This window comes from Salmo salar, chromosome 01 (assembly GCF_965601325.2).
Source record: "Salmo salar chromosome 01, fSalSal1, whole genome shotgun sequence".
In the NCBI taxonomy this organism is placed as follows: domain Eukaryota; kingdom Metazoa; phylum Chordata; class Actinopteri; order Salmoniformes; family Salmonidae; genus Salmo; species Salmo salar.
Window position 1 is genome coordinate 171,540,881 of NC_138291.1, and position 24,160 is coordinate 171,565,040.

General features: G+C 43.2%; 1 protein-coding gene across 3 annotated transcripts in view; it reads left to right on the plus strand.

The window, feature by feature from the left end:
* The window catches only part of nek6 (NIMA-related kinase 6), an 87,331-nt gene extending 64,810 nt beyond the window's left edge, over positions 1-22,521 (plus strand). For all 3 annotated transcript variants that reach the window (XM_045693384.2, XM_045693385.2, XM_045693386.2), the window contains 4 exons: positions 2,102-2,209; positions 13,269-13,363; positions 20,218-20,331; positions 22,023-22,521. In XM_045693384.2, the coding sequence (XP_045549340.1) occupies positions 2,102-2,209; positions 13,269-13,363; positions 20,218-20,331; positions 22,023-22,133 (428 nt within the window). In that variant the 3' untranslated portion in view covers positions 22,134-22,521. The remainder of the gene's footprint in view (positions 1-2,101; positions 2,210-13,268; positions 13,364-20,217; positions 20,332-22,022) is intronic.
* The last annotated feature ends 1,639 nt before the right edge of the window (positions 22,522-24,160 follow it).

Consider the following 24,160-nt stretch of genomic DNA (forward strand, 5'->3'; position numbering starts at 1 on the left):
TAGCCCGGCTGATTTGTAGGGGTCCAGATTTTATTTCTCACAACTGCATGGGTTGTTTGACACTGAACTAAAAGACATAGCTCAGGTATTTAACAGGGGAAATTGGTTGCAGGTGTGCTCATAGCGTAGAGATGCAAAGAGGACTCTAGTGCCCAAAAGCCTGTATTAGTATGGGCAGCGCCATTGAGGACTAATAAGTTGCGATATTTATACATCTCTATGGCTCAGAGGTGCCTGCAGTTAAAGGGACAGTTAACCGAAATTAAAGGAAAAGTTAACTAAAAACCATTTTCTACACACACCACAGTGCCCGACACACACACCACAGTGCCCGACACACACACACACCACAGTGCCCGACACACACACACCACACACACCACAGTACCCCACAGCGCCCCACACACAACAGTGCCCCACGCCCCACACACCACAGTGCCCCACACACCACAGTACACCACAGTGCCCCACACACCACAGTACACCACAGTGCCCCACACACCACAGTGCCCCACACACCACAGTGCCCCACACACACACACACCACAGTGCCCCACACACACACACACCACAGTGCCCCACACACACACACACCACAGTGCCCCACACACACACACACCACAGTGCCCCACACACACACACACCACAGTGCCCCACACACACACACACCACAGTGCCCCACACACACACACACCACAGTGCCCCACACACACACACACCACAGTGCCCCACACACACACACACCACAGTGCCCTACACACACACACACCACAGTGCCCCACACACACACACACCACAGTGCCCCACACACACACACACCACAGTGCCCCACACACACACACACCACAGTGCCCCACACACACACACACCACAGTGCCCCACACACACACACACCACAGTGCCCCACACACACACACACCACAGTGCCCCACACACACACACACCACAGTGCCCCCACACACACACACACCACAGTGCCCCACACACACACACACCACAGTGCCCCACACACACACACACCACAGTGCCCCACACACACACACACCACAGTGCCCCACACACACACACCACAGTGCCCCACACACACACACCACAGTGCCCCACACACACACACACCACAGTGCCCCACACACACACACACCACAGCGCCCCACACACACACACACCACAGCGCCCCACACACACACACCACAGCGCCCCACACACACACACCACAGCGCCCCACACACACACCACAGCGCCCCACACACACACCACAGCGCCCCACGCACACCACAGCGCGCCCCACGCACACCACAGCGCGCCCCACACACCACAGCGCCCCACACACCACAGTGCCCTACACACCATCAAGGGAAAAGTGTTGCCATAGCCAACTATACCAAAGTCAACTGCCAGTGCACAGACCTGAGGTTGAGAAACACTGACCTAGGACATTGATTGAATTTATTTGATAATTTGAAATGCTCCTAAAACTACCATGCCAATGCAGAGAACATAGATGACCTACATATTGTGGCAAACCTCTTCAAAGTTAGGAGCGTTTGTCACAAATTAAGTGGGAAACTGTCACCAAAGTCAGCCCAGAATGAAAGTTCTTTCGAACATGACAGTACCTGTGTGTTTGTTTCGCTGTCCTGGTCCACCCAGGCCACAGGTAAGGTCAAGGATAGCAGGGTTCGGTACACAAATCTGGTTCTCGGTAGGTCCAGGTCTAAACGCCAACAGGTAAGTCCAAAACAGTCCAGCTCGTACACGGTAAATCCAGCCAATTCAGAGTCTCTTTCTCTATGGTTCATAGATCCTTCCCGCCCTCTCTCTCTCTTCCTGGTTTTTCTTGACCTTTTATCTGTGGGTCGGCTCCACCTTCTGAGGGTTCCCCTTGCTTCTGGGAATTGTAGTTTTGGCAGTCGGCCATTTTGTGATCTGTAGTTCTGATCGGGGTGGCCATTTTAGTGATCGGGCAGAGCCCGTTTATTAGTTCTGCCCTCACATATCTGCCATTTATCACTCGACCCCCTTCTTTGCCACAATATATAAACCCAGTATTGTTAACAGCCTTGATAAATAACATGAACTGTTTTCTCTTTCTTTGAGACAGACATCAAGCCAGCCAACGTGTTCATCACTGCTACAGGAGAGGTGAAGCTGGGAGACCTGGGACTGGGACGCTTCTTCAGCTCCAAGACTACCGCCGCACACTCCCTAGGTAACACACACACACACAGAAACAGAAACAGTCATACACAGGAACACACACAGGAAAGTACACACAAACGCACAACAACAAAAAAACACGTGAAATCTCATTGAAAAACACAAAAAAATGCCAGGGACAGGCATTTGAATTCAGTAAACATCTACTCACTGTACGGAAAGCACACACACACGACTCCTCTAACAGTCGTAGGCCTATGGCAAGTGACTGCGCTATAGGCAAGTGATTTGGCACACATAAACACACACACACACACACACATATTTACTCTACGTTGTTCATGTGTTTCACATAACCTCATGACCAAAAAAGTCTTCAGTGGTGTTATGTGGACTGTGTCAATCAGTGGAGGCTGCTGAGGGGAGAACGGCTCATAATAATGGTCAGAATAGAGCAAATGGAATGGCATCAAACACCTGGAAACCATGTATTTCATGTATTTGATACCATTTCACTGATTCCTATCCAGTCATTACCACAAGCCCGTTCTCCCCAATTAAGATGTCCTGTGGTCTATGTGTGCATTCCATAGGAAGTGCCCCCCTATTGATAAAACTAACACAAATGTATGTTTGTATTGGACATGTGAGGCTTGCACTTCTATGTTTCTGTTCCATTCTCTGGATGATTCCGACTGTGTATCTCTCTTAGTTGGTCAGGATATCAAGCCTGAAAACATATCAACCCTGATAACATATCCTGATAACATATCAACCCTGATAACATACCGACCCTGATAACATACCCTGATTACATATCAACCCTGATAACATACCGACCCTGATAACATATCAACCCTGATAACATACCCTGATAACATATCAACCCTGATAACATACCCTGATAACATATCAACCCTGATAACATACCGACCCTGATAACATACCCTGATAACATATCAACCCTGATAACATACCCTGATAACATATCAACCCTGATAACATACCCTGCTAACATATCAACCCTGATAACATACCGACCCTGATCACATATCTTGCCTGATAACATACCCTGATAATATATATCAACCCTGATTTTATATATCAACCCTGATAATATATCGACCCTGATAACATATCGACCCTGATAACATACCGACCCTGATAACATACCGACCCTGATAACATACCGACCCTGATAACATACCGACCCTGATATCATACTGACCCTGACAACATAACATACCTTGATTCATTACATACCATGATAACATAACATACCCTGAAGACACTAACATACCCTGATAACATATCAACCCTGATAACATATCAACCCTGAAGTCATACCCTGATATCATACTGACCCTGATAACATACCAACCCTGACTACATAACATACCCTGATAACATATCAACCCTGATAACATGGTCTTTAACCCATTAGATATTAATAAAGAGTAAATATAAACAATAAATATAATCATTGTGTTGATTCAAATTTCCTGAGATTTACCAGAGATGAGTCTATCACTTGTGATTACTATAATGTTAAGCAATTTAACAACCTGTATAGCAGTTGATCTAATTTCAAGACAAGCTTATTTTCTATCTTTCATTTGAACATTCGCAGTCTTCCTAAAAATCATGACCACCTTGTTCATTATCCGTCTTCTCTCAATCATTCCATTGTTGCCCTTTCAGAAATATGGTTGACTGAAGAGACAACCAAGCTTTATGACTTGTCTCCTAATAATGCTGTTCATCACTGTACAACCTCAAGAGTGGGAGGAGGGGCCATTTTTGTTCATAAACGTTTTAAATTCTTTGTAGGAGAGGACCTCGCACTTACATCTGATAACATTGATGTTGAATCTCTTTTCATAGAAATTCCCTCCTGTTCATTTTTTTGGGAGTAAAAAAGTGGTAATTAGATGCATCTATCGGCCACCCGATTCGAACATTGGTAGATTCATGTATATCCTTGCATCAACCTTGGATTTCATTAATAATTCAAATAAAATGTGTTTTCTATTGGGTGATTACAACAAACTTATTTAAAAGTGAGAACCACTCACTGACATCTGACTTTTTGAATATTTTATCTGTATCTCCTCATCTACAGTTGAAGTTGGAAGTTTACATACACTTAGGTTTCAACCCAAAACATCTCTTGCCTTAGGTTCCAATATACAATACATGATAATCTATTACATTACATGAAGATCATATTGTAATTTTTCCTATAGAGTGCTGTAATGCATTTTAATTGTCAGCCATAGGGTATAGTTGAAGTCGGAAGTTTACATACACTTAGGTTGGAGTCATTAAAACTCGTTTTTCAACCACTCCACATATTTCTTGTTAACAAACTATAGTTTTCGCAAGTCGGTTAGGACATCTACTTTGTGCATGACACAAGTAATTTTTCCAACAATTGTTTACGGACTTATAATTCCCTGTATCACAATTCCAGTGGGTCAGAAGTTTACATACACTGAGCTGACTGTGCCTTTAAACAGCTTGGAAAATTCCAGAAAATGATGTCATGGCTTTGGAAGCTTCTGATAGGCTAATTGACATCATGTGAGTCAATTGGGGGTGTACCTGTGGATGTCTTTCAAGGCCTACCTTCAAACTCAGTGCCGCTTTGTTTAACATCATGGGAAAATCTAAAGAAATCAGCCAAGACCTCAGAAAATAAATGGTAGACCTCCACAAGTCTGGTTCAACCTTCAATTTCCAAACATCTGAAGGTACCACGTTCATCTGTACAAACAATAGTACGCAAGTATAAACACCATGGGACCACACAGCCATCATACCACTCAGGAAGGAGACGCGTTCTGTCTCCTAGAGATGAACGTACTTTGGTGCGAAAAGTGCAAATCAATCCCAGAACAACAGCAAAGGACCTTGTGAAGATGCTGGAGGAAACAGGTACAAAATGATCTATATCCACAGTAAAACAAGTCCTATATCGACATAACCTGAAAGGCCGCTCAGCAAGGAAGAAGTCACTGCTCCAAAACCACCATAAAAAAGCCAGACTATGGTTTGCAACTGCACACGGGGGACAAAGATCATACATTTTGGATAAATGTCCTCTGGTCTGATGAAACAAAAATAGAACTGTTTGGCCATAATGACCATCGTTATGTTTAGAGGAAAAAGGGGGAGACTTGCAAGCCGAAGGACACCATCCCAACCGTGAAGCATGGGGGTGGCAGCATCATGTTGTGGGGGTGCTTTGCTGCAGGAGGAACTGGTGCACTTCACAAAATAGATGGCATCATGAGGTAGGACAATTATGTGGATATATTGAAACAACATCTCAAGACATCAGTCAGGAAGTTAAAGCTTGGTCGCAAATGGGTCTTCCAAATGGACAATGACCCCAAGCATACTTCCAAAGTTGTGGCAAAATGGCTTAAGGACAACAATGTCAAGGTATTTGAGTGGCCATCACAAAGCGCTGACCTCCATCCTATAGAACATTTGTGGGCAGAACTGAAAAAGCGTGTGCGAGCAAGGAGGCCTACAAACCTGACTCAGTTACACCAGCTCTGTCAGGAGGAATGGGCCAAAATTTACCCAACTTATTGTGGGAAGCTTGTGGAAGGCTACCCGAAACGTTTGACCCAAGTTAAACAATTTAAAAGGCAATGCTACCAAATACTAATTGAGTGCATGTAAACTTCTGACCCACTGGGAATGTGATGAAAGAAATAAGAGTTGAAATAAATCATTATCTCTACTATTATTCTGACATTTCACATTCTTAAAATAAAGTGGTGATCCTAACTGACCTAAGACAGGGAATTTTTAACTTCAACTGTTGAAGTCGGAAGTTTACACCTTAGCCAAATACATTTAACCTCATTTTTTATATATATATATATATATATATATATACACATATATATACACATATACATATATATATATATATATATATACTGCTCAAAAAAATAAAGGGAACACTTAAACAACACAATCTAACTCCAAGTCAATCACACTTCTGTGAAATCAAACTGTCCACTTAGGAAGCAACAGTGATTGACAATAAATTTCACATGCTGTTGTGCAAATGGAATAGACAACAGGTGGACATTTTAGGCAATTAGCAAGACACCCCCAATAAAGGAGTGGTTCTGCAGGTGGGGACCACAGACCACTTCTCAGTTCCTATGCTTCCTGGCTGATGTTTTGGTCACTTTTGAATGCTGGCGGTGCTTTCACTTTAGTGGTAGCATGAGACGGAGTCTACAACCCACACAAGTGGCTCAGGTAGTGCAGCTCATCCAGGATGGCACATCAATGCGAGCTGTGACAAGAAGGTTTGCTGTGTTTGTCAGCGTAGTGTCCAGAGCATGGAGGCGCTACCAGGAGACAGGCCAGTACATCAGGAGACGTGGAGGAGGCCGTAGGAGGGCAACAACCCAGCAGCAGGACCTCTACCTCCGCCTTTGTGCAAGGAGGAGCAGGAGAAGCACTGCCAGAGCCCTTCAAAATGACCTCCAGCAGGCCACAAATGTGCATGTGTCTGGTCAAACGGTCAGAAACAGACTCCATGAGGGTGGTATGAGGGCCCGACGTCCACAGGTGGGGGTTGTGCTTACAGCCCAACACCGTGCAGGACGTTTGGCATTTGCCAGAGAACACCAAGATTGGCAAATTCGCCACTGGCACCCTGTGCTCTTCACAGATGAAAGCAGGTTCACACTGAGCACATGTGACAGACGTGACAGAGTCTGGAGACGCCGTGGAGAACGTTCTGCTGCCTGCAACATCCTCCAGCATGACCGGTTTGGCGGTGGGTCAGTCATGGTGTGGGGTGGTATTTCTTTGGGGGGCCGCACAGCCCTCCATGTGCTTGCCAGAGGTAGCCTGACTGCCATTAGGTACCGAGATAAGATCCTCAGACCCCTCGTGAGACCATATGCTGGTGCGGTTGGCCCTGGGTTCCTCCTAATGCAAGACAATGCTAGACCTCATGTGGCTGGAGTGTGTCAGCAGTTCCTGCAAGAGGAAGGCATTGATGCTATGGACTGGCCCGCCCGTTCCCCAGACCTGAATCCAATTGAGCACATCTGGGACATCATGTCTCGCTCCATCCACCAACGTCACGTTGCACCACAGACTGTCCAGGAGTTGGTGGATGCTTTAGTCCGGGTCTGGGAGGAGATCCCTCAGGAGACCATCCGCCACCTCATCAGGAGCATGCCCAGGCGTTGTAGGGAGGTCATACAGGCACGTGGAGGCCACACACACTACTGAGCCTCATTTTGACTTGTTTTAAGGACATTACATCAAAGTTGGATCAGCCTGTAGTGGTGTTTTCCACTTTCATTTTGAGTATGACTCCAAATCCAGACCTCCATGGGTTGATAAATTGGATTTCCATTGATTATTTTTGTGTGATTTTTTTGTCAGCACATTCAACTATGTAAAGAAAAAAGTATTTAATAAGATGATTTCTTTCATTCAGATCTAGGATGTGTTGTTTAAGTGTTCCCTTTATTTTTTTGAGCAGTATATATAAAACCCTTTTTGAGGACTCAAAACTCTTCTAGAACACAAATTGTCTCTGTAGGGCCTGGCTACCCATAAAAATGTATGTTCACTTCAAAAAGTTTGTTGAAGGTTTACATTAACCATACGTGTAAAAATTGCTACTCAACTAACAACTCACTTCTATGCAACAAGGTTTCACCCTCAAAAAATTGCCTCTCAACTAGCAACCTACTTCTATACAACAAGAAAATTTCACAAAGTCAGAGGCCTCAAACCTTTTAATAGAGTAAGGGCTCCAACCTTTTAATAGAGTACCAAAGGACTAAACTCTGTAATAAAACAAAGTACTTGAACACTTATACATCACAGATACATATCACTCATTGCATGCACTGTTTTAACCTGATTTGGTTCTTTTAAAATGATATTGGTCTCGACTCACCCAGCAATTCTGCCATCAATCAGGAGATTAAGAGTTGACTCCCCAAAGTGGGTTGTGCACAGCCTTCTCTCTTTCCTCTGGATCAACACACAGTTGATAAGTTTTCTTATTGTTGTTGTTGTTCAGACCAATTTATCTGGGTCACGGCACCAAGTGTTAGCAATTTAAGTTATTCTTCAATAACACCAACTCCAAAGCAAATCACTGGGAGAAAAATAGGTTTATTTGAGAAGGACAAATCAAGATGTGGGAGGTAGATGTTTAGTCTCCCCTCTCCTCAGCTTTTCTCCAATGAACAAAGGAACAGGATGCCATTTATAACCCCCCACCCTAGCCTGGGGTTGACCAATCAGAAGTCCTTGCAGTACAACTTGTCCAATGGCCAAATAACAAGTATCCTGCTCTCGACTCAATGTACAGACAAATGAAAACGTGGAACACGTAGCTCTGAGTTCAGGAGTGACATTCCACAGATTCTAAACAGATGTTGAACCGAAACCCAACTCCTATTTACATGAACAATTCCCTATTGACCATTAATTCTAGTACTCTCATCCTCTGCATTGTGTATTTATCTTCAAAATATTCTTATACTTGGACATGATTTGGAAAGGCACACACCTGTCTATATAAGGTCCCACAGTTGACAGTGCATGTCAAAGCAAAAACTAAATCATGAGGTCGAAGGAATTGTCCGTAGAGCTCAGTGGCAGGCTTGTGTCGAGGCACAGATATGGGGAAGGGTACCAAAAACTTCTGCAGCATTGAAGGTCCCCAAGAACACAGTGGCCTCCATCAGTCTTAAATGGAAGAAGTTTGGAACCACCAAGTCTTCCTAGAGCTGGCCGCCCGGCCAAACTGAGCAATCGGGGGAGAAGAGCCTTGGTTAGGAAGTTGACCAAAAACCCGATGGACAGCTCCAGAGTTCCTTTGTGGAGATGGGAGAACCTTCCAGAAGGACAACCATCTCTGCAGCACTCCACCAATCAGACCTTTATGGTAGAGTGGCCAGACGGAAGCCACTCCTCAGTAAAAGGCACATGACAGCCCGCTTAGATTTTGATAAAAGGCACCTAAAGGACTCTCAGTCCATAATAAACCAGATTCTCTGGTCTGATGAAACCAAGATTGAACTCTTTGGCCTGAATGCCAAGCGTCACGTCTGGCGGAAACCTAGCACCATCCCCACATCGCCGCAGCATCATGCTGTGGGGAGGTTTTTCAGCGGAAGGGACTGGGAGACTTGTCAGGATCGAGGGAAAGATGAAAGGAGCAAAGTACAGAGAGATCCTTGATGAAAACCTCCTCCAGAGCGCTCAGGACCTCAGACTGGGGTGAAGGTTCACCTTCCAATGGGACAACGACCCTAAGCACACAGCAAGAACACGTAGGAGTGGCTTCGGGACAAGTCTCTGAATGTCCTTGAGTGGCCCAGCCAGAGCCCGGACTTGAACCAGATCGAACATCTCTGGAGAAACCTGAACATAGCTGTGCAGCGACGCTCCCCATCCAACCTGACAGAGCTTGAGAGGATCTGTAGAGAAGAATGTGAGACACCCCCCAAATACAGGTGTACCAAGCTTGTAGCGTCATACTCACGAAGACTCAAGTCTGTAATCGCTGCCAAAGATGCTTCAACAAAGTACTGAGTAAAGGGTCTGAATACTTATGGAAATGTGATATTTCAGTTTTTTTTATATAGATTTGCAGAAAATTTGCTTTGTCATTATGGAGTATTGTGTGTAGATTGATGGGGGGAAAATGACAATTTAATCAATTTTAGAATAAGGCTGTAAGGTAACAAAATGTGGAACAAGTCAAGGGGTCTGAATACTCTCCGAATGCACTGTAATTGACTAAATGTTAGAGAATTATGTGTCGATGCAAATGGCTGTGCATCTACCAGGGCCAAGATATCTTGTGGTGTGCCTTTGTCATTCCTAATCTATATCAATGACCTTGCTGCTGGGTCTTCTACCGTACTTCCTATTCGCTTTGCTGATGATACCAATTTTATTTTATCACACAAGAATTTTGATTCACTAATTAATGAAGCCAACGGATCACCACCTCAAGCTGAACCTCGGCAAGACGGAGCTGCTCTTCCTCCCGGGGAAGGACTGCCCGTTCCATGAGCTCGCCATCTCGGTTGACAACTCCATTGTGTCCTCCTCCCAGAGTGCTAAGAGCCTTGGCGTGACCCTGGACAACACCCTGTCGTTCTCCGCTAACATCAAGGCGGTGACCTGATCCTGTAGGTTCATGCTCTACAACATTTGCAGAGTACGACCCTGCCTTACACAGGAAGCGGCGCAGGTCCTAATCCAGGCACTTGTCATCTCCCGTCTGGATTACTGCAACTCGCTGCTGGCGGGGCTCCCTGCCTGTGCCATTAAACCCCTACAACTCATCCAGAACGCCGCGGCCCGTCTGGTGTTCAACCTTCCCAAATACTCTCACGTCACCCCGCTCCTCCGCACACTCCACTGGCTTCCATTTGAAGCTCGCATCTGCTACAAGACCATGGTGCTTGCCTACGGAACTGTGAGGGGAACGGCACCTCCGTACCTTCAGGCTCTGATCAGTCCCTACACCCAAAGAAGGGCACTGCGTTCATCCACCTCTGACCTGCTGGCCCCCCTACCTCTGCGGAAGCACAGTTCCCGCTCAGCCAGGTCAAAACTGTTCGCTGCTCTGGCACCCCAATGGTGGAACAAGCTCCCTCACGACGCCAGGACAGCGGAGTCAATCACCACCTTCCGGAGACACCTGAAACCCCACCTCTTTAAGGAATACCTGGGATAGGATAAATTAATCCTTCTAACCCCCCCCCCCCCCCCCCCAAAAAAAAAAAAGAAGATATAGATGTACTATTGTAAAGTGGTTGCTCCACTGGATATCATAAGGTGAATGCACCAATTTGTAAGTCGCTCTGGATAAGAGCGTCTGCTAAATGACGTAAATGTAAACTCAGGCATGGCCAAACTTTCTGAATGGTTCCAGATAAACAAATGATCTTTAAATGTAAAAAAATCTAACTTTTTTTGTATTCACTAGTAAGAATAAGAAAGTGATCAAATCTGTTAGTATTTTACCTTTATTTAACTAGGCAAGTCAGTTTAGAACAAATTCTTATTTACAATGACAGCCAAGGAACAGTGGGTTAACTGTCTTGTTCAGGGGCAGACCGACAAATTTTTACCTTGTCAGCTCAGGGATTTGACTAAGCAACCTTTCAGTTACTGGCCCAAAGCTCTAACCACTAGGCTACCTGCCGCCCCCACTAGGATACCTGCCTAGTATCATCAGAAAGATTAGTGTTTTAGTTCATAAGTCTTGCTTCTTAACTCTATTCTATAGCTTAATTTACCCATATCTCATTTACTGTAATATTTTCTGGGCCAGTACATATGCCTTCTACGTACACAATTTACTCATCCTGCAAAATACATTTGCAAGACTAGCCACCTCCTCTAATTACCTGTCTCCATCTGCACTGGGAGTCAGTCAGCCTGATGAACCAAACTACTCAGTAATCTTCTCCATATAGCCTAACTCTCACACATTTAAACAAAACAAATATATATATATATTTTGGGGGGATTACTGATCAATTCATTCATACATTTATAATTAGTATGTTTTGTTATCTGTTTTAGCAAACCTTTTTTATTCTTGTACTTAGGTATTGTATATATTTTTTTGTGGTGTGGTTTTCATATCAGCCCTTGGGCTTCCAACCACACCTGCACATTGTTTTTATTTATCTGTATTGTTGTCTATCACTTGTTTTCTTTGGTGCAAATAAATAAAACTAAAAACTAAAACTAGCCTCAGAGAGCAGCACCTTTTTAACAAACCCTCTTCGGTCTCCTTGGCAACTGCTCACAGTGTCATGCTCCATTAAGGTTGCTGACCTACGCATGCGTTTGCATATGCAAATATATTCAGTGTCTGCTTTCCCCCCTTTAGGTAGAGATGGAAAGATGGGCTGGGTTTTAGGGGGTTTTGGGATGGAAATGGAATGATTGTCAAACCAATAGATGGGCTGGGTTTTAGGGGGTTTTGGGATGGAAATGGAATGATTGTCAAACCAATAGATGGGCTGGGTTTTAGGGGGTTTTGGGATGGAAATGGAATGATTGTCAAACCAATAGATGGGCTGGGTTTTAGGGGGTTTTGGGATGGAAATGGAATGATTGTCAAACCAATAGATGGGCTGGGTTTTAGGGGGTTTGGGCTAGAGATGGAATGATTGTCAAACCAATAGATGGACTGGGATTTGTGGGGCTGAAGATGGAATGATTGTCGAACCAATTAGCGTATGACGCCTGTTGGTTTTGTGGATTGACTTGTCACCCAAACAAAAGTATCAGTGTATTGTCGCTAGTGAGGTGTTTTGTATTTGATTCTCTTTCCATTATTAGCTGCTGGTCTTGGGGCCCTATTCAATCAAAAGTTGGCTAAATGATTTTGGGTATAAAAATATGCAGTAAGTCATGTCAGAAGCTAGCAGATTCATAACTTACCAACAACAGCTGCAAAATTCCACGTTTTGAAGTTCACTTTCCTTGTTTTGGCTAACAACACTCATGAATCTAGCAAATACGTTTTGTGGGTCAGAGTGCAGTATTTATTTCGTTTCATAGCACAAAGGTTTGTTAGCACATTTCTCACACTGGCTTTAGCCACGGAGGGAACAGGCCTGCCCCGGAAAGTTCAGGGGGTGCCTAGCAACACCTTCCTCGAAGTCAACATATGCATTGAGCGACAAAGTCCCATGATTTGTGAATCTGTTTGGACCGAACACCTAGCACGACAGCTAAAATGGCTTTGAAAAAACAAGATTTCAGCTAATAGAGAAACATATCTAACTAAATAACTACATTATGGCATTGACTAATCATAAACGATTGACAAATAAATGTCGGTACATTTGTGGACAGAATTCATGTTTACTCAACCTTTTAAGTGTATTTTGTATTGTCACTATCCACTCCCCATTGGCAAATCAATTGGAATTGCAAAGTGTTGCTGTAGTCATCAGTAAAGCTATGTATTAATGATTGCTCAAGCCCTATGTACTTGTCTCAATTTCAAATGTACGATTTATTGTTAAAAAGCAGTTGTCTAAAACCAGACCTTTTTGTCTCAGTGGGGACACCGTACTATATGTCTCCAGAGAGGATCCACGAGGGTGGCTACAACTTCAAGTCAGACATCTGGTCCCTGGGATGCCTTCTCTATGAGGTAGGTTTACTGCTTTTTCATTTTAGTCATTTAGCAAACACTCTTATCCAGAGCGACTTACAGGAGCAATTAACGTTAAGTGCCTTGCTCAAGGGCACATCAACAGATGTTTCACCTATTCGGCTCGGGGGTCTGAACCAGCGATCTTTCAATTAATGGTCCAACGCTCTTAACCGCTAGGCTACCTGCTGCTTAACAGGTGAGAGTTAGTGCTCGGCTAGATCACACTCCTGCATACCCACTAGCTCTCCAGGAAACATTTACACATCTGAAACACAGTAGGGCTGCGGACACTCAAACTATCAATTAAACCAAATCCTGCTTGGCTGGGAGAAACATATCTAGATGGAGAGGCCTATGTAATTGTAGTTGAAACACTGATTACTATTCCTAATACAATTCAATGGAAATTATACCCCTGGTTTGGCTAGGGTAGGCCGTCATTGTAAATAAGAATTTGTTTTTAACTGACTTGCCTAGTTAAATAAAGGTTACATTTAAAAATAAAAAACATCCTTAATATTAGCGATTGCGCACCAGCTGTTAACAGAGACACACCCCTGACCTGACGTCGCCGTTCTGTCCTGCTGATGTACAGAAAACCCAGCTAGATTTGTATTTTCCATGTCCTTGTTCATCCGCAACTCTTAAAACATAGGATATTATAGTTCTTCAGATCACGTTGATAGGATAGTCTCGAATGGAGCTCGTCCAGGTCATTCTCCAGGGATTGCACGTTCGCCAATACAACGGATGGTGGAGGCAGTTTATCCACTCGCCGACGTAGTCCCGTCAGGTATCCCGCACGCCGGCCTCTATAACGCTGTCTTTTCCTCCTCCGAGTGTCAGGGATTTGGAACTGGTCCGAGATGAGCAGTATGTCTTTCACTTCCGATTCATTGTAGTAGAAATTGTCATCCAAATTGAGGTTAGTGATCACTGCTTTGATGTCCAGAAGCTCTTTTAGGTCATAGGAAACGATGGCGGAAACATTACAGTGCCTTCAGAAAGTATGGCTTTTGTTGTGTTACAAGGTGGGATTAAAATGGATTTGCCATTTTTTGTGAATGACCTACACAAAATTCTCTAAGTATTTGTATTTTGTATTTATTATGTATCCCCATTAGCTTCTAACAAAGTAATGTCAAAGCGGAAGAAAGTTCAAACATTTGAAAAAATGTATGAAAAATAAAACAGTAATATACACTATATATACAAAAGTATGTAGACACCCCTTCAAATGTGTGGATGCGGCTATTTCAGCCACACCCGTTGCTGACAGCTGTATAAAATTGAGCACACAGCCATGCAATCTCCATAGACAAACATTGGCAGTATAATGGCCTTACTGAAGTGCTCAGTGACTTTCAACATGGCACCATCATAGGATGCCACCTTTCCAACAAGTCAGTTTGTCAAATGTCTGCCCTGCTAGAGCTGCCCCGGTCAACTGTAAGTGCTGTTATTGTGAAGTGTAAATGTCTAGGAGCAACAATGGCTCAGCCACGAGGTGGTAGGCCACACAAACTCACAGAACAGGACCGCCAAGTGCTGAATTGCTCAGCATGTAAAAATCCTCTGTCCTCGGTTGCAACACTCACTTCCGATTTCCAAACTGTGTCTGGAAGCAACGTCAGCACAAGAACTGTTAGTCGGGAGCTTCATAAAATGGGTTTCCATGGCCGAGCAGCCGCACACAAGTATAAGATCACCATGCGCAATGCCAAGCGTCTGCTGGAGTGGTGTAAAGCTCACCACCATTGGACTCTGAAGCAGTGGAAACGCGTTCTCTGGAGTGATAAATCACGCTTCACCATCTGGCAGTCCAACGGACGAATCTGGGATTGGCGAATGCAAGGAGAACGCTACCTGCCCAAATGCATAGTGCCAACTGTAAAGTTTGGTGGAGGAGGAATATTGGTCTGGGGCTGTTCGTCGGCATTTATGGGACACCTGACAAGACACTTTATATCTCACCTCAGTGTTGTATAGTGACTGAGTTTTCAAACCAAATATAGTATGGAGAAAAGTTAGATTTTTTTTACTTCTCCCCACTTCAATTGTTGAAGTTTTTATAGTTTCCCTCCCCACTAATTATTTGCTGTACGGATGTGTGCGTAACTGTGTACGCATCCGTGTGTGTGTGTGTGTGTGTGTGTGTGTGTGTGTGTGTGTGTGTGTGTGTGTGTGTGTGTGTGTGTGTGTGTGTGTGTGTGAAAACACACAAAAATAACAGAAACAGCTCATTCATACAGCTCACAATTCCATTATTCTGGATGCTGACGCTGCGTCAGCATTATTAAACTGTCAATAACAATGCTTCTTCAGTCAGTCATGGACTTGGCATTCCCTGTTGATAAATACTAGGGCTGCATCACAAATGGCACCCTATTCCTTATATAGTGCACTACTTTTGACCAGAACCCTATGGGAGCCCTATGGGCCCCGGTCATAAATAATGCACTACATAGGGAATAGGGTGCCATTTGGGATGAAGGCTAGAGCTCGCTGGGCCTAAGGAGCTGTGTGCTGTGTTGTGAGGGAGGCTGAATGGCCAGCAGTATGTGTTGTGAGGGAGGCTGAATGGCCAGCAGTATGTGTTGTGAGGGAGACTGAATGGCCAGCAGTATGTGTTGTGAGGGAGGCTGAATGGCCAGCAGTATGTGTTGTGAGGGAGGCTGAATGGCCAGCAGTATGTGTTGTGAGGGAGAATGAATGGCCAGCAGTATGTGTTGTGAGGGAGACTGAATGGCCAGCAGTATGTGTTGTGAGGGAGACTGAATGGCCAGCAGAATGTGTTGTGAGGGAGGCTGAATGGCCAGCAGTATGTGTTGTGAGGGAGAATGAATGGCCAGCAGTATGTGTTGTGAGGGAGAATGAATGGCCAGCAGTATGTGTTGTGAGGGAGGCTGAATGGCCAGCAGTATGTGTTGTGAGGGAGGCTGAATGGCCAGTAGTATGCCTCTCTCACATCTTCCATGCAGCATCACCAGGTAACTGCATGGAATGTAATTCTCAACTACTCTCTCTCTGTTGGTCTCTGCTTATATTTACATATAAAATGTCCCTCTGTCTCCCCCTTCCTTGTCTCTCTCTTTCACTTGCTCTCCTCTGCCATGGGACAAACAATATTGAAATCAAGAATATTGATAGGGAGCTTCACAGAGTTTTAAATGGGAATCAGAGAGAGAACATCAATGTTATAGTGATTTGATTTTCATTCCAAGAATCTCGCTTGACAGACTGTTAACATAAATGTTCAAATTGAGTAGCTCGCTAGTGGTTCTGGATTCTGAAATTACAATTCCACTGGACTAGAGCTATTTAGACTCAGATGTTTTTCCAAAGAAAGTACTGGAGAGATATATATATATATATATATAATCATACTCATGCAGACACCATGATAATCTTCAAAGAACTTGGCTGATTGATATACAGATACACGGAAGGTGGGAGCCAATATAACCACAATTACAAATCTCTTTCACCATTTTCTTCCACACGCTCGCAAATACATGCACCCGTTGCTAAGAGACTATTAGTTAAACAGAAGTGTTCCTTCCTTTGTGATTGAATATTTTGGGGTCTGTTTTGTTGTAAAGGAGTGTGTGGGTTTAGTTTCAGTCCATTAACATGTAGTACAGAAAACTATTTACTGTATATGTTCATATATTTATTCATATTTAGAAACTTTGTATATATATATGAATAAATATGTGAATGCTTTCTGAAAGACAAGGAGGGTAGCGATATCCTTTCTGAAAGCATTGTATCTTAACAGTGCTGTATAGTTCCCCCTCCTTCCCTGTGTGTGGGTGGGTGGGTGTGTGTCCCCTATCCTCTCCCTTCGCCTACCCTCTGTCTGGCCCAATCTCAAATCAATCCCTAAGGCCTATGCCCCATGCACTTGTGGAGATCTGAGAGCATTTCCCCTTGCCCTCTGATAGGCTAGCTAGGTGTAAGTTTCACCATGTTGCTTATACCGATCATATCGTCTCAGATCTTCACAAGTGCATAGGGTTTAGAGGTCTATTTGGGATTGGGCCACTGATCATGCTAATGAGCATGGGTCACAGCTCGGGGTCAAAGGTTACAATAATTATCGGATTCCTCCCTATTAAAAATATAACCATCTCTATCAGGCAAGTCCACTCAGACCATCTCACCATGACCAGGCATGAGAATGAAAGAAATGAGAGATTGAGAGATAATAAGTAATGATGAAATACATTTCTTATTATACACTGGGTGGTTCGAGCCCTGAATGCTAATTGGCTGACAGTGCCAATATATCCTCCAAACACCGGCTTTATTATTATCACGGGTTACCACCATATTCAAATAATGATTGACATATTTTCATTAACTTTATTTTAATTAATTTATTCATACTATTTCATCCTTCCACAAGACATAGTCCCAACACAAATCTAGGGTTGCTAGAGACGCGAACCAGTCATTCAGTCTTTTTGTTTTGTATCTATGGCCTCAAACCAGTCGTTCAGTCTTTTTGTTTTGTATCTATGGCCTCGAACCAGTCGTTCAGTCTTTTTGTTTTGTATCTATGGCCTCGAACCAGTCGTTCAGTCTTTTTGTTCTGTATCTATGGCCTCGAACCAGTCGTTCAGTCTTTTTGTTTTGTATCTATGGCCTCGAACCAGTCGTTCAGTCTTTTTGTTTTGTATCTATGGCCTCGAACCAGTCGTTCAGTCTTTTTGTTTTGTATCTATGGCCTCGAACCAGTCGTTCAGTCTTTTTGTTTTGTATCTATGGCCTCGAACCAGTCGTTCAGTCTTTATGTTCTGTATCTATGGACGCGACCCAGTTGTTAGTTCTAAAATGTTCCATTGTCATACTGGCTGGCAACGTTCTTATCCCTTGCTTGATAGCTAGCCAACTACGGCTAACTTAGTCACGTCAAAAAGTGCAGCCAGAATAACAGAAATGTAGTTACATTTGCACTTGTTTAAGCTGTTTTCTAGTGACACTTATTTAAATACATCATAACAATGAGCTAATGAGGCGCGATTTTGCCTGGCATAGAAAATGTGCTCACTCGTCAGGACACTGTTGTTCAGAGGAGCTAGCCAACAACACAGCTACAGGAACACACTCACTTTAAAATGAAGCTGGAAAGACTGCAAATTAGCTGCGTTTTGTTTGACCTTTTTTAATAGAATTTTTGTTGTACATATCCATAAAAATGATGCCAGCTGATTCATGATTTCGACTGGCTAAGAAACGCTGCCTGTCTGTCTGTCTCGTCCCGACTCCCGACACAGCTGGAGATCGAATTCGAATAATCAAACAATGTTGCAAATGTCAGAGACAGACAGCAAGGTTTATACAAATCTCTGCTGTTGAAAACCTAATGTTAGTCTAAAAGAAATGTGAGATAATGTCTAGATGCTTTTTATAGTGGAGATCAAGTTTATAAATTGCCTGGCTGAGCTGATGATCCAGTGGATTGCGCAGTCAGATGGAACAGAGTAAATAGGAATTTTAACGTTGTAAATTTAGCCGGTGGTAACTTGTGGAATAGACACTGGCTGGAATGCGGTACTAACCAATCAGCAATCAGGATTAGACCCACCCGTTGTATAACAGATCGTATACCACGTGTATGACAAAACATTTATTTTTACTGCTCTAATTACTTTGGTAACCAGTTTATAATAGCAATAAGGCTCCTCGGGGGTTTGTGGTATATGGCCAATATACCACGGCTAAGGGCTGTATCAGCGTTGCGTCGTGCCTAAGAACATCCCTTAGCCGTGGTATATTGGCAGTATACCACACCCCTTTGGGACTTATTGCTTAATCATAAAGAGGGTATAAAATGCTTTTTATTTCTACTTTCATGATTTATGAACTGAGAAGCTCATATGGTCAGATGTCTGAGTTGGCTTCTTTAAATCTGCCTAATTTGTGGTAATGATGGCTTGAGTTTAGCTTGAGTAAACACCTACCTACTGTAAAAGCTGTGCACCAGTCTAGTGTCCTGTCATTTTTCTATGAAATTATTATCCTAACTAATGAGTCATCACAAGAGTATGAACTCTAAAGCACACAGCATGAATGGCATATTATCACCCAGGTTACATAATCCATACAACCACTCCTTCCAAACACATAGTAGTATGTCCTGTATATATTAGCCCGTGTTTCTGAGCTGGAAACACTTATCTCCCTCACTAGCTTTAAGCACCAGCTGTCAGAGCAGCTCACAGATCACTGTACCTGTACATAGCCCATCTATAATTTAGCCTAAACAACTACCTCTTCCCCTACTGTATTTATTTATTTTGCTCCTTTGCACCCCATTATTTCTATTTCTACATTGCACTTTCTTCCACTACAAATCTACCATTCCAGTGTTTTACTTGCTATATTGTATTTACTTTGCCACCATGGCCTTTTTTCTCACCTCATTTGCTCACATTGTATATAGACTTATTTTTCCTTCTGTATTATTGACTGTATGTTTGTTTTACTCCATGTGTAACTCTGTGTTGTTGTATGTGTCGAACTGCTTTGCTTTATCTTGGCCAGGTCGCAATTGTAAATGAGAACTTGTTCTCAACTTGCCTACCTGGTTAAATAAAGATTAAATAAATAAAATAAAAAGTGTTTCTGGGCAATGACAAACCCAACATTCATACAATATAAATACTTTCAGGAAGGTGCACTTCCTTGCAGGCAGGAAGTGCAATACAGGATGTTGCTTCATCCTATTTTTATATCATTTTTTTGTACTTGTCCATTATGTCTCTCATCCACCCAATAACCACTGGTGTGATTTTGTTATTATAATGGCATTGTTATAATCTAGAATCTTTTTTCTGTAACAGATGGCTGCGTTGCAGAGTCCATTCTATGGGGACAAGATGAACCTCCTCTCTCTGTGCCAAAAGATTGAGCAGTGTGACTACCCTCCACTCCCACCTGACCACTACTCTGAGAAGGTAAGAACAGGTCAGAGTAGAACCTCCAAGAACTCATTTGGAAGCTGCATTAAGTTGATTTTCACACTGTCATTTTCATTGAAAGAAAGTCTAAGAAGTGGTAGATCTGTTCTATGTGTGCTAATTTTATGCTTCTCGGTATTAAGTTACGTTTTTGCATCTTTTACTTTGGGTTTTGTACACCAGCTTCAAACAGCTGAAAATACAATGAAAAAATGCAGTGGAACTGGCTTTGAGGTCCAGAGTTGAGTTGAAAGGCTGTACACTATACTTGCTTGTTTTGTCACAAACTGAAATGAGGCAAACCAGTAGAATTTTAGCAACCAGGAAATGGCGGAGCGATTTCTGCAGTGCATCTTTAGGTGATTTTCACACAATTCAGACAACGCCACGACATTAGGTGATTTGCATTCCATTAGGGGTCATCAATGAAGATGTTAGCCTATGGCTTCATTATGCTGCTTCAATGTGCTACTCAGCATTATCCAACTGGGAAAGTGGGGGGGTAGAGAGAAAAAGGCCTCAGTCTGAGCCACTCTTTTCAGTCATTGGCAGTTTAAGAGAGCACAGTGTCAGAGACTGAATAGCTACAGCACTACACCACTGGCACAGTATGACAGAAGAGGAGCAAGACTGACAGCACTTTAAATGAGGCCAGACAAAGCCTTGTACACCATCACTCTACCAGATTAGCCTTCCACACATAGCACTTTCTGCCCTTCACCACCATGCCTCTCCATCTCGCCCTTTCTCATTCTCTCTCTCATTCGCTCTGGTGTAGCCCCAATCTGTCTGCCTGCATGTCTCTCTGCTGCTCCATCTCTCGCTCTTTTGTCCCATTCTCTCTCCTCATCTTGTTCTCTGAGTGCAGCCCTTGTCTATTTTCCTCCCTATCTTTTTGTTCCTTCTCTTTTTCCCTCTCTCTTCTGGTGCTGCACCTGTCTCCCCTTTTCCGTGTCTCTCCATCTCTCTCTCTCGTCTTGCTCCCTCTCCCCGGTCTTGTTTTTTGCTGAGCGAAGTGACAGCTCGGTGTTAGCTGCTTTGGCGATTTAAAGGTCAGGACTCCAACAGCTCATGTCGCCACTCAAATCAGAGCTCTGGAAATGGGGTTTAATGATAGGCGCAGGACACGCTGTGTCACTGAGGTGTTTCTCCCCCCCAATCGCCTTTGATTGGCATTAGAGGCCCTCTGTCTGTCGAAACTGACAAAACAACAAGGCACAGACCAACTACAACTTTCTGTAGGCATTACTCATGCTTTAGGCTCTTCCTGCAGCTGACAAAAGAAGTCGTTGTTCGCCAATTCGCCGCAGCTTCTGCACATGGTTTTAAAATGCCAAAATGTCTTGTGATGAAATGTTAGAAGTCAAAGAGATCTGATCCATCCTTGTGTGGTTCAGTTACAGTTTAACTTTCTCTGTGCTCTGGAGTCCCTTGGTTAGGAAGTTCTGATCTTATAAATGACAGCTGCTTCACCCTTAGCTAGGGGCAGACTCTCCCAATGTATTGTATGTTCATGGATGTGGAAATGCATTGAACTTAGCTTTAACAATTACACTTCTTATGTAGTAGTTTTGAAAGTTCTCTTCGGTCTGTGATGTTTCTCATATGTTCGTGTTAGAATATTCTTAATGGGCAGTTATGTTTCGTACAATAAATAATAAACTGAATGCTTCTTGTGTCATCCACAGTTGCGAGACCTGGTCAGCATGTGCATCAAGCCCGACCCGGGCCAGCGCCCTGACATCGTGTTTGTTCTGCAGATCGCCAAACAGATGCAGCTGTGGACCTCCAGCACCTGATCCCCCCCCTCAGTCCTCCGTGTGGACCCCCATCCTGACTGAACCACAGACCACCAGACCCACTGCCAACCTGCCTGGCTTGGTCTCACTTGGACCAGGTTGTTTAGCTCGCGTCTCAGAAATCGAGGAACTGATGAAACGATCGAGACTTTGGCATAACTGGACTGACTTTCTTTATCTTCAAATGAGGACTTAGACTTAATGCCGCGTTCAGGTCGCGTCGGAAACTCGGGACCTCTGAGTTAATTGTGTAGAACTTCCTCTAGGGTTGATTCTGATACCTCCCAAGTGGGGAAATTCGGGATCCGACTCTTCCGCCTAGGTTAGCGAGTCGCAAATTTCCGACATTATGTGAACGCGGTTTAAGTCCAGTTGTTTTTGTCCTCAATGACCTGGGGAGTCGCTTCGACGGTGGTCGTGGGGATTTCTGTTTTTAGACGGTGTTGCGGTGATTCCAGCGGAAGGTGACAGCATCTTGTCTGGCCTCTTCGCTAACAGGAGAGAGCTCTGTTTCACAATGTCACAGAGGGTTCTCTCATCAGCTAGGCAGGCCTTTTTTGACTAGGCAGGGGTTGCATTCCAAATAGATCCTGTCTTTTTCAGGTAAACCGTATGAATTGAAGGCCTAAATAGAAATCTCTTTCAGTGCTGTTTATTTTTCTGCCTTATACACATTTAACATTGTTTAGAATTATTATTATATTTTTTTTTAAATGTTGCTTTAAATACCTCTGATCTGTATTTTGCATTCATTGTGTGTCGTTTGTGATCCTAAGGTATTCAGTTAAGTGGACTTTGTTTCATAATTAACCATAAGATGCAAAACATTTGAGTTAGCTTTAGGTCTTCCCAGGTCACACCTCGTGAGTTCTCTGCAACATGAGACGCTTGCTACAACCACCAAGCAACACTGGTTTGAAATGGACTTCAGGACTTGATGTCTCCCTTTTCAAGGACCTCAAATGGCTTAATATAGAACATTGTCAAGGCTTATGGCCTGAGCTTTGTAAAACTTTAGACTAGGTTTTTCAACAACAAAGTTATTTGCAGGAAACTGCCTGGGTGATGGGTGTTATGCTATTGCTTGACACCCGTGACATATTGTAATTGTGTGTATAATCATAAATGCAGTTGACTGTCCACTGATGACTTCGTTCAGAGAAGGGTTTTAATTTGAGATGTACTGTGAAATGATTTACATCATGTAGAAACAGCAAGAAGAACCTTTAGAAAATGGTTTTGCCTTGACAGCACTAAGCGGCAGATAGACGCTAGATAGTCAAAGTTTACTAGTTTAGAAGACTGCAAAAACCTCAGTACTAATATTTTAGCAATTCTACTATATGTGCTTGTAAAATATCTAGAGCTTTCAACGACTATTCTTTGTAATGATTTTTCACTCAAAAGTATTGTGTAGGCTATTATGGTTTTATTTAGTAATTGTACTTTCCTGTGGGGATTTGACATGATTTTCTGGAATCACGTTCAAGTGTTTCCCTTTTTGCATTTTGTAGTAGATAAAAGGTTTATAAAATATAAATTCTTATACTCTTACATTTGATCCAATTTCAATTCCTTTCTTACCCGAAGTGTGTTTGCGTTATAAGACAGTAAGTTGTGTTTAACAACCATCAATGAATAACACCCTACAATAAGTTGTTAAAATAAGGAATATTGTGCTATATATTGACTGGACAGCTGGCAAACAGAGACATCTGTCAATCCTGGAACAGCACTGACATTGGTTGACCTGTGATCTTTAGATACTGACCAAAGAGACATCCACATCGTTGTCTGTGACAAGGTGGTAGTTCACGCAGTGGGATCAATGAATTCACCAGCACACTAGTAAACATTCTGATCATTTATATTTCCTGGTTTAAAAAATATATATTATTCCCTAAAACAGACCGACTTGTTCCCTCTTCAAACTTCAATAATTATAACAATTCACGTGTTTGTCAAACTGCCAGCTAGCTAAGCAATTACATACCATTTGAGAGGACATCTTCACAAAACAGGAGACA